This window comes from Antennarius striatus, chromosome 18, assembly GCF_040054535.1.
Source record: "Antennarius striatus isolate MH-2024 chromosome 18, ASM4005453v1, whole genome shotgun sequence".
NCBI classification, from domain to species: Eukaryota; Metazoa; Chordata; class Actinopteri; order Lophiiformes; family Antennariidae; genus Antennarius; species Antennarius striatus.
Genome location: NC_090793.1, coordinates 9,885,923 through 9,898,029, shown reverse-complemented (window position 1 = coordinate 9,898,029; position 12,107 = coordinate 9,885,923). Strand labels below are relative to the sequence as shown.

The following is a 12,107-nucleotide window of genomic DNA, read 5'->3' as shown; positions in this document are numbered from 1 at the left end:
CCCAAGACAAGGTTTTTCATCAGGCTTGTTAAGATTGTGTTTCTATGAGTGTGTGTGTGTGTGTGTGTGTGTGTGTGTGTGTGTGTGTGTGTGTGTGTGTGTGTGTGTGTGTGTGTGTGTGTGTGTGTGTGTGTGTGTGTGTGTGTGTGTGTGTGTGTGTGTGTGTGTGTGTGGTAAGGTATATGTGTGTGTGTGTTTTGTTAAGCATGTCGACTTTAAGCCTTAGTGCAAACCAACTTTAAGCAACAGCCAAAAAGAAGCGATTGACACGAAAGACACTGTGTTCAGCTTCACAGGTTTTTGTGAAGCTTAAAGGTTTCAAACTATTTAGAAATTACAATCTTACTGTTCATTTGCACAGTAAAGTGTGGAATTGAGGTAATCTTCAACCTGGGTACACAGTTGGTACTGGGAGACTGTAAGCTGAATGGAAAGCTAAATTGTTCACAAGTCATTATTTATTAAATTTCACTCTATAATCACCATTTGAGATCATTTAAATGCCATTACTACTCTAAATACAAAAGTACTATTCCCTAAGATAAATGATTAAAAGACGTAAAACAACACATAAATGAAATAAAACACTGAAGTACCATAATTAAACTTATACATCTCTACCTCTGCTGAATTAATTTGATCCGCAGGGGTGTAGAGGCTAAGCCTGGTTTTAAGCCACCGAGATATTCCACTGCACGTGCGTGAATGATGCGCTAATACACTTCCTGTTAAGCAAAAATCCAACACGCCATTTTTTGCAGAGATGGATAGAAGAAGGACAAAATTCGACAGGAAAGCCGCATGAAGTCCAACATCAGAGCACTTGGTCTTATATTTGCAGAGTTACTCCGACATGACATGTGATATTTTAATCTATGGGGTATTAATGTTACACTGCTCGGCGCGGGTTATAGTAGAAAGGGGAACTGCAGTAGTCAGACATGGTGGCAGACAGTTGTTCACATCTACAAATTTTTATGAGGACTACATGTATTGTGAACAGTTTCATATGTAGCTTGATTATGGCAGTGCAAAACCTGAAAATGAATTTGCATCACTTATCATAGATGCTTTAACATAAAACTTTACTACATATTTTTTACAGAGTAGACAGTAATGGCAACAAGATTTTCTGTTGTAAAAAAGATGTCGGCGGTGGGAAGAGAAGATGGAGCTCACCATGGATACATTCGAATCCAGCTGAAGTGCATTTACTTGTCACCGGCGTACAGAGGGCATGGATAATGTAAGGTCATGGACATGCATGTATCAGAGAGGAGCGTGTGATTTTTAACGTGCTCAGAGAAAACAGTCTCTGCTCCTCAAATGTGTCTGCTGTAGAAACATCACGTGCTAATGGTCTTGGGACAAGCTGAGGCTTGGAAAACGGGTCACTGTGAAAGTTCACATGGCTCGGTGTGTGTCTAGTGCATTGTATAGTGGTGGGGTGAGTTGTCAGTGTAGCTGCAGCGACAGGCACACTACTGGTCATTAGGAACAGCAGGGCAGAGTTCACCTGAGCGAGTGTGTGGTATGCTAATCCGCCTTGTCATAAGACAAGCTTCAGTCTGACCAAGGGCTGGAGGATGGGGGGGGGCTGTGTTGTGCTAGCTGTACAGATGAGAAGGGTGATTCATTATTGTGTTTTAGCAGCAGGCAGCTGCATGATGTTGGTGAATAAAGCAAGAGTGTAGGATGGAAAGGTACAACTGCCAGCAAGAGGCAAAAGGCAAACAACAGCTAAAACATTTGCAACCAAACACATCCATTAAGGAAAAGTGTGTAAGGCTTCAGGAATAATGAGCAGATGTGAGTGTGGTTAGTGCTGGGTGTTCAGCTGTGAGCTGTAAGGTAAGCAGGAATTACTGGATACACAGCTAGAAAACACATCCATACATGTATTTCACATACGGTCGTGATCCAACACAAAGGTGCCAAACACACACACCAACCTTTTAATGAGTGCTTTGTGTCTTGTGAAGATCAAACAATGAAAGATCCACGCATGAGTTGAGGTAATGTCAGTTTGCCCTCATGGTCTCTCCTTTAGCAACACACACATCGACACAATTGTGAAATGACAGATATGAAATCAGCTAAGTATTGTAGCAAAAACTATCAGCAACACACACACACACACACACACACACACACACACACACACACACACACACACACACACACACACACACACACACACGATATTGGATAGAATCCAGCCTACACAGCAGGTACACACTACTGTGGAAGGTTTATTGTTGTTCCTGTCTGTTATGACCCCGCTAAAAGACTGGGGAAATAACATAAAACAACCCAGATTTTAAAGGGGGAACATATTCAGAATGTTTAACTCAGGTATTTCTTTTAACAAACTTCTAACAAACTAAGGAAGGCCAATGGGCACTGTTCAAAGATAACCAAAAATACAACAGAGGACTAGCTATAATATACAAATTTTGCAATACTTCACTAACTAAAATCTTCAAACGGAACACAAAACACAACCAGCTCCTAATGAGGGTAGACACAATTTCAACACACCAAGTCACAAGGTCAAAGTTCGACGGCTCAAAGGCGTGCAGCCACAGTTAGACAGTCGCCCTGACTGACTGGCTTGCAGAGCTTTTAAAGTCCATGTCAGGTGATGAGGCGAGGCTTGGGCCTGTCAGGAAGATGGCGCACCAATCAGGAGATGGGCATGGCGAAGGGGTGTGGCCAGGAGTCCCAGAGACATGACACCTGGCACTGATGAAGTAGGGCGGAGCATCCAGGAGCAGTGCAGTACCAGCAGCTCAGAGCCAGGGTCGCAGAAGGATACACAATAATAACAATAGATTTGAGCTGCAGCCGTAACACTATCATCTATCCCTCTATCTCTGTGCTATCCCATCATCCTCTTTTTCTCTTGCTACCTTCCTTAGTTTCCCTCCCTCTGTTTCTGCGCTGTTCCTAAAGAAAAAAAAGGAAAAGCATCGACCAAAAACAAAACAAAAACAAAGAAAGGGCATCAGACGAGCCCCCTTCTGTATACACACACAGACGCACCTGGCAGCACATATGGCTCCAGCTTATTGCATTTGCATGCATATGCTCATTCATCCATGCTGTTGTAAAGAAGGGAGTGTCCCCCACATACAGCACACATAAATTTATACACAGCACTCAACTACTACTAGTGGTTTTTCTTTTTTTATGCATGCGTGTTATGGTTGAAACAGGAGCCAACATGCATTTCAGTAAGAAAACAGATTTTGACTCTGGTTGTAAAACGATTCAGAATTATTATGGATAAATAACCTTTTTTATGTTTGGACGTATTCATCAGTAGTTAATTAGATTAGAAAAAGAAAGAAGTTCCCAGTCTTTTCCTGTAGTGAGTTAAATAACTTGCCATCATAGTGATCTGACTGTGTTGTTCTGTGGCTCTTTAGCTTTGGTATTGACGGCATCTCTTGGCCAATACTATGTTGAAGCAAAGCCAACATGTCCAGCTGATGAAATGTCTGTTTTATTATGTCTGACTTTGTGTGCGTGCATGGTTTCTGTGGCTAAACATTTATAGATGGCTTTTAAAGGCTAGTAAGTAAATTATTGATGCTTTCTCCGTCTCTCTTTTTCCCTTCTTCTACGTACCTTTTTATACTCTTCTCCTCAGTGAATCCTCTCTCTGACAGCTATTCCTGTTTCCTTTCCTCCTGTCTCGTTTACTTTCCTTTCTGTTGCTCTGGGCAACGGAGCAGTTTATTTTGCCATACTGGAAAGTCTTGTTCCTCTGGAGTCTGCGTAACCTGTCATTTTTTTTTTTTTTTTAACATGAACTGCAGGCAGTCTGTGTAGTGTCAGTCCCGTCTACCGCAGATAAGCATCAACTCCATCAGCTCATGGTCTCTTGCTGAGCCTGTCCTGGATTTGCTTAAAAAAACACATTCTTAGGCACACACAGACACACAACTACAGACAGCGCCAGCAATATTTACTGAACACACATGACTGAGAGGCTATGAAGCTGACACAATGCATCCTGAACATTCAACAGAAAATATGTCTTCACATTGAGCATGAGATGCACTCCAACTGTGCAGCATGTATACAAATGCATCACTCACCAGTAACACATAAGGCCAAGCCATGTTGTAGCCATGCTGACTATCAGCGTGGCTTTTCTTGTGTTTTATTCATAGATTTTCCCCAGTGGGCCCATTCAGCTTCTGCTGTTAGCTAATCCATTTTCCGGCTATCTTTGTTTTCTCTTGCTCTTCATAGTGGTCGACTCCAGCAATGGCTCACATGCCTTACTCTTAATTCCATTTGTCTACATTTTCTATTTCTTACGTGTCATTTGTCTCTATTTCATATTGTTTGAATTCTATTTGTCCTGATCTTTCTCCTCTGTGACCATGCTGTCAGATTTAATTTATTTACTCACCATCATATTCCCCTGGCCCGTTGCATCGTTTTAATTGGTCAGCATATTCTAAAGAAGGTGCTCCTTGTCCGCCTTTTCCCCCCATTTTTAACCTTGAAGTTTGGCCCCTGTATTTTTATTCATCATATCTTCCTCCATGTTTATTTCAGAAGGCAGTGGAGGAGGAGAGCCAACTGAGGAAATCCTCTGCAGATCTCTGCCCCCCCAGCAGCAAGTTGACCGACGCCGACCCAGCAAGAAAGGTCAGTCTTCGTTTCCCATCCATCCACCTGTGTCTCCATGACCCCCTGCTGCTTCAACATCCTCATCTCTTCCCCCTCCCCCTCCTCTTTACACAGGTCAGCTTTCAGGGTCATCACCCCCACCCTGCCAACTCCTATTCATTCATTTATAGCCACACGCTTTTCCTGTCTGACCTGTGAGGACATACACTCACAGCATCTGACGTTGGTCTTCACATCCCCCTCCAACAGCACAAACTCCACACACCAACTTTCCTCACATATAAGGGAGAAACTCTTTATCATGATTATCTTTTTCTCTAACATGTGCCCTCCCCCACCCCACCCCCCCACACGCACATATACACAGCTGATTCCTGATAGATGTTCTCTTGTCCACATGTATGCATGAATATATTAGCTTTATTAGATTATGGCTCCAAGAGCACCATGTGCAGTGTAGCGTATTCGTTTCTTCTCATGGTGTGTGTGTGTTTGTGTGTGTGTTTGTGTGTGTGTTTGTGTGTGTGTGTGTGTGTGTGTGTGTGTGTGTGTGTGTGTGCGTGTGTGTTTGGGGTGGGGGGTGGTATGCATATGGCCACCATTGTGATATTTACTCTACAAAATTATATTCAATGACTAGTGATTGATGATGTAAGATGCTGTTGTATGCGTCTGTAATGTTAACTAATCAGCATGAAGACGATGTGACTGTGGTGTGTGATACTTATGTGCATGATTTTGTTTGTATGCATGTGTGTTCACAGGTTAAAACGTCTCCTAGCCTGGTGTTCAACGGTCTTTTCCCTGACATCAAGGAGGAGCCAGGACACCCCACCCTGGTCCATCCCAGGTACTACACCTTATTTTCACTAATTAAACATCACCAATACACCATTTTAGGCAGGGCTTTGAACCAGAATTTTTAATTGATGTTTAAATTGATGTTAAAGGATGTTAGATTCCTTCTCTTCAAGGGACAGTAAAGTTAATTTTAAGTGACATATATGTTATTCATCATTATGAAAAATAGAAGAAATTTTTTTTATATGTGTAGCATCATCCGTTTGGTCAAAAAAGCTTAAAATCTGCTCCGCAGCAGCTTCCGCATTCAGTGGTCACGTGGGCGTCATACGTCACTGGGGCCAAACAGTTTAGCTATAAGAAACAATGCAATTCTAGACGTGATTAACACCAAAAATATCATGGTTACCTGCGCGGTGAACGGTTGTGTCAACAAAACAGCAAAAAAGACGCAACTTTCAAATAAATTCACTGTGGAATTAATAACAGCTGGAGTTGTTGTTAATTCCACACAGTCCAATAGTAATAAATGGCGGTTAGCTCAATGCTAACATAATGTGGACAATCATATTGACGGGCTAACACGTTAGCATTTTGGTGTCAATCCCGTCTAGAATTGTATTATTCTAAACTATGTGGGGCCCCAGTGACGTATGACGCCCACGTGACCACCGAATGCGGAAGCTGCTGCGGCGCAGATTTTAAGCTTTTTTGACCAAACGGATGATGCTACACACATAAAATTGATTTTTTCTTCTATTTTTCATAATGATGAATAACATACATGTCACTTATAAATAAATTTACTGTCCCTTCAAAAGAAAAATGTAAACCAAAACTTTATTTCTGGTCCTGGTGGCATGTGACTGAACAGTCCAACAAATTGTACTATTTTAGATTTGATTTCAGAAAATTCAAGTTCCCAATATGTTTGGACTGGACTCGCACTTCTGCTCCCTCCCCTTTCTCGCAACTAGATGATTCAAAAAGCCATAGCATACATGTGACTGCCTCCACCAGATTGGATGTATCTTTGCATTGCACCATGAATGAACAATGAACTGCTGCAGCCAAACATTCCCAGCACTTAACATCATATTCTGTTTAGTTCCAACATCCATTAGTGTGACACTAATATACGAAGCATTACATTATTATCACGTTTTAGGGGTTTCATGTGAAGGAGTTTCAGATTCCCAATCAGGCAAGCCTGCAGTGCTTGGTTAATGAAGAGAAGGCAAGGCCCAGTGGTAGTTCTACAATTCAGGCGGAGTCCCACAGAGATGTCATGCTTAACCTAGTTCATAGCTACAGCTCTGTCTGGAGGGGGCTGCTGGTGGGGGAAGGGTTCAAAGCATCTCCCCTCTCCTCTTCTCCATCTACTGTATGTCTTTTTCTCTTTCTCTGTCCTCCTTCCTTCTAAAGCACACAGCCAGGAATAGACAGATAGTGTTGGCTCAGTGACTTTGGTGCATCTCCAGCCACCATTTCTCGCTCTAGGTTGCACCCAGTGCCTGGACATGTGTGATAACTGAAGGTCCGTTACACTGAGACCCCGGAAACACATGATAAAAATGTTTTTTTCCACACTGTGGTTTCAGCTCCTGTCTTCAGATGTGAGCTAAATAAATGACTGCTCTTCTATTACATTGATTCAGCAATGTTTCATAGCTACAGAGGTATAAGGGCCATCGGATGTTATATCAGGGGTATGTGTAACATCACATATAGTAGCATCGCAAAGTCCCGTGGTAACATTTACGATCTTCACAGCAAACATGATGTGAAGAATGACACTGATACCCTGAAGACTAAAATATTACAAAAAGAAATACAGTGCTTGATTCACTATCAGATTAACAAGAAGAAACACAAGTAAAAATGTGTCTAGTCGTGAACCATTGTTTAAATGTCTCCTCTGTCTATGTCTCCCAGTTACTACCTGTACACCTACGATAAAATGGTGGCTCCTAACGTGTCTCTGCGACGCGAGGCGGAGATGAGTCCAGAGATATTTGGAGCGTTGCTCAAGCACCACTACGCCCGCCGAGTGCTGGACCATGATGAGCCACCCATGGGTCAGTAATCACACACAGTACGCTAACTTAGAAAACACATATCGCTTTACCACATGGAATACAAAATGAGAATATTACGGTGAAACTGTTTTCCTGGTGCTGGTTGATTGTCTTTTCACTTGTGTGTCTGCTTTACTGTTTTAAGAATTTCATTATTAATTCAGATAAATCCAGTACCTGCTTGAAAATCTGATAATGCTTAACTATAGTGCCCCATTTTCTGAATTTAGCAATCAATCAAACTTAATTTATAAAGGTTTTTCATACAAAATGAGTAACCCAAAGTGCTTTACATAAAAGCAATACAAAAAACAGTTGACACTAGAAATATCCCCCTTCTTCCCAAGACACCCCTACTCATAAACACATGCACACACACATGCACGCACGCACGCACGCACGCACACACACACACACACACATACACACACACACACACACACACACACACACACACACACATTTAAAAACACAGAGGAGTTCAGAATGTAGAGGAAACGCTATCCTACACTGTCCACTTTGAAGTTAAGAAACACTAGAGAGAAGTTAATCGACATGGAGATAAAATATGACTGTGTATATTAAGATTCAGTAAATAAAAGTAATAAAACAAATAGAATAAAGTTAGAGGCTGGACTAAAAAGGTAAAAATTAATCAAATCAATAAAATTAAATTAAAAACAGTCTAAAAAGGTTAAATAAATAAATTCATAATTAATAAAATGAATAAGATTCAATTAAGAGCCAGAATAAAAAATGTTAAAAATATTAATGATAATCAATGTGTAATAAACCAAGTAACCTTTTATTAAACAGGTCTGTATGCTCTTCAACAAGAGCATACAGACCTGTTCAATGCTCTGTGTTCTTAAAGCAATCATCAGTGGAAGTTGGTATGTAAAGAGACAGTGTTCTTACTATGTTAAATAATAATTAGGTCGTTCCAAATAGCCCGTAGTGTGTGTGTGTGTGTGTGTGTGGTTGTCTGGGTCTCTGTGTGGCTCTGCGGTGCACTGGCGTCGTGCCCAGAGTTTCCCCCGTGTCACGCCCCAAGACAACTGGGATAGGCTGCAGCTCCCCGCGACCCGCGCCAGCGGTTGAAGCGGTTAGAGAAAATGAATGAATGTACACATACTGTATCCATGATTAAATATTTGTTTTATTCATATACAACTATACCCTATTATATTCATTCATTCATCTTCTGAACCGCTTTATCCGCTGTAGCAGGTCATGGGAAGCTGGAGCCTATCCCAGCTGTCTTAAGGCGTGAGGCGGGGCAAACTCCAGGCGCGATGCCAGTGTGCTGTGGAGCCACACAAAGACAGACACCCATGCACGCTCATACTCACATACTACGGGCAATTATAATGGGATATAAATCAGATATTACATATTTATATAGTACTATAAATTACCAATACAGTGTTCTTTTCTGTCATCAAAGCAAAATGACTTATAAAAATTAAATACCTTTTTATTCCTAGTCAAAATCTCTGGGGAAATGTCCCCATTAAATGAACAGTTGTACTCACATTCACTTTCATTAAATTAAACAAAATTCGATCCTGAAAAGATTGTTATTTTTCAAAAAATCATCAATATTTCACTGTGATCACTGAATAGACATTAGCTACAAAAACATGGCATGAGCTTCTGGCTGTAGATATATGACACATAGAGCAGGCATGAGTGATTTCCATGCATACCCATAAGCAGAAGAAATCATGGATGACACTTTAAGATGAGACACGTGCTAACTGTAAACACACAACTTACAGCAAAGCATGCTCCAACACACTCTTTCCTCCTCACACACTGCAGCCTTCAGCCATGCACATAATCATGCATTGACCTTCACATAAAGACTCTGGGGGCAGCTCACTATTGATGAACAAGAGGGTTGGAAATGGCAATGACCTCCTCTCCACACTGTGTGCACTTTAGTGTGTGTATTTGAGGCCTGTGTTTATAAGATGTGTGTGTATGTGTGTGTGAGAGAGATGGTCAGAGTGAATCAGAGGAAGGATTTCTGTCTGTCGTTGTTACGCCACGTTTGACTGCCAGGCTGTCCGTCTCATATCTCCCAGGCATTCTGCTCCCTTGGTTCTTGCCCGTCCAATCTGTCTCATTTCCTTTCTCCTTCCTGTTAGCTATCTGCATGTCCTTTTTGAGTTTGTCATCCATCTGGTCCTACACTTCCTCTTTCAACCATCCATTCACCCATCCTCGTCCCTTTCTTTCCTGGCTCTCTTCATCTCCCCATCCCTCGCATTCTACTTTCACTTTCCCCTCCTCCTTTTTTTTTCTCTCTTCATTGAATGCTTCCCTTCCCACTCCCGCAACACTACTCCCCCCCGTCTGTCTCTCCCCACCACTGTTATTTTTGTGCTTCTGTTTATTGTTTGTGCAGTGTGTGCTGTACAGAGCGTGTGTGTCTGTGTTTACGCATGGGCCAGCAGGAGTCGGTAAAAATGAACGTCCAGCAGCAGACATGCTGTGCAAAGAGCATGTTGTTCATGCCACACATTCTGGATGAAGGGATTAGGGTGGTAAACAACCCACCATCCTTTTCCTGTATTTCACTGCATTAGCTTCTCTTTATGAGAGGATACACCTTTAAAGTCTTTTTCTTGCTGATGATTATCAGAAAGAAATTGTGTGAATATGTCTGGACATGAGAGTGTGGACTGTCTGTTTGATCCCCTTCTCATGGTGTACACCTTGAAGACCACAATGGCAGAACAGGTCCTAGTTTTTACAGGAGCCCACGCAGAGCAGTGCAGCTCATTCATCCTTTCTATGGTCTCCCTAATACACACAACGTATCTGCTGGTGCCATGCTGTGCTTGAGCTTGTGTGTTGTGTGCTCACGCTGAGAAGAGGTGTGAGCTCCTATGAGGTTGTGTGAGGGTGTTACTAAACGTAGGCGGGTGTGGGTAGCTCAGCTCGCGATTCCTGTCTCTCAATCGCCTTTCAACTTCAAACTCCTTCCTTCATCCTACCCTCCTCAGATCTTCACGCATCACCTCCCGTCTCTGTCGGCGCCGAGGAGGCCAAATCCCAATGTGCCGATGCTGCCCTGGCCACCGAGCGGGAATGCCAAATCCAGGCAGTTTCCATGGAGACAAGCAGCCCAAGCTGCAAGAAAACAGCTCGCAACCCTGCCCACACCCCTCCTCCTCCTGCATCATTGTTGTCAACATCAATGGAAGTAGTAGCGAAGAACATGGGCTCTGCCACAAGCAGCACTGCAGCGGTGGTGGGGGCTCTGGAAGACGACAAGGACAGGATTGTGGTGGAAATCATGCAGATGTACAGCAGGCAGCAGGAGAAGCTCAATTCCACCCTACACAAGCAGCTGCAACTGGAAATGGTGAGTTGGTGGTTGGAAAGGATAAAATGTAAAATGAGCCCGTGATTAGATCATATAAAAGGTGTCCATGACAAAAATCTGAAGGTGATGGTTCACCTTCCACTCTCCCCTCAATATCCTCTAGCCACCACCAAATGGTACTAAGTGTTTTAGAAACTCATAAAACAAGCCAGAAAATGTTTTCACATTGTTTCCTCCACAAAGGTCAGTGGAGTATCAGGTTGTTATTTTTCTTGTCTTGTTTCTCCATCTCCAGGAGCTTGAGGCTTTACGTGGGGGCGAGGTGGCAAGACTGCGGGAGCTGAGCGCTGAGCAGCGGGAGCTCCGCTGTGAACTGGAAGCGGTACACAGCGAGCAAGCGCGGCAGCTCAGCCAGGCCCGCCAGGAGCAGCTGGAGCTGGAGACTCGTCTGGAGCAGCTCCGTCAGCAGGCCTGCGCCTGTGAGCCAGGGGCACAACGCCAGCAAGAGGCTCACTACACCGAACAGGTATGGAGGAGAACGATGTACACTCGTCTTGGATTTGGCTTCCAAAGCAGTGACACATACAGTTTGCACATTTGCAGCAACATTTAACGTATGCCTCTTTTATCTCACAGACATTACAGTGTCATCCTCAAGTGAGAAATGCAAATCAAGGAACCATTAGTCTCTGCACTTTATGCACTCCACATATTAATTCTAACATTTTCGAAATCGCATGTGTCAAACTCAAGGCCCGGGGGTCAAATGTGGCCCGTCACATAATTTTATGTGGCCCACGAAAGTATAAAAGATCAGAATGTCTGAAAATAAATAGGTCAAAAGTGTGTTTTGACCAAAACTACATTTCCCACAATGCAGAAATTAAGTCCATTTTAATTTGGACAAAAACGTTCTGAACAAAGTTAATGTCCTAACTTGTGTTTGTTGTCACTTTTATTTTCTTGGATAGTTTGATCCTTGATTGATGGAGCTCTGTGGGTTTCATAACCTGACTGATTAAAAGGATTTATGTTACAACAGAAAACAAACATAGTTTTCTCTGTAACTGTAATGTTTGTAACTTGAATAAGTAATAAATTCAGAGTTTAACTTTAAGGAGTACTTACATTTATTTTTCATTACATTTACTTAAATTTAGTTACATTTATTAGTTACATCTGGCTCTTTGAGGACAGCCAATATGTTGATGTGGCCCTCGGTGAAAATGAGTTTGACACCG

General features: G+C 42.5%; 1 protein-coding gene across 1 annotated transcript in view; it reads left to right on the top strand.

Moving 5' to 3' along the window:
• The window catches only part of skila (SKI-like proto-oncogene a), a 39,174-nt gene that overhangs the window by 22,291 nt on the left and 4,776 nt on the right, over window positions 1–12,107 (top strand). The window contains exons 3-7 of the mRNA XM_068340350.1: window positions 4,576–4,668; window positions 5,415–5,500; window positions 7,387–7,529; window positions 10,544–10,905; window positions 11,162–11,392. Coding sequence (XP_068196451.1) covers window positions 4,576–4,668; window positions 5,415–5,500; window positions 7,387–7,529; window positions 10,544–10,905; window positions 11,162–11,392 — 915 coding nt within the window. The remainder of the gene's footprint in view (window positions 1–4,575; window positions 4,669–5,414; window positions 5,501–7,386; window positions 7,530–10,543; window positions 10,906–11,161; window positions 11,393–12,107) is intronic.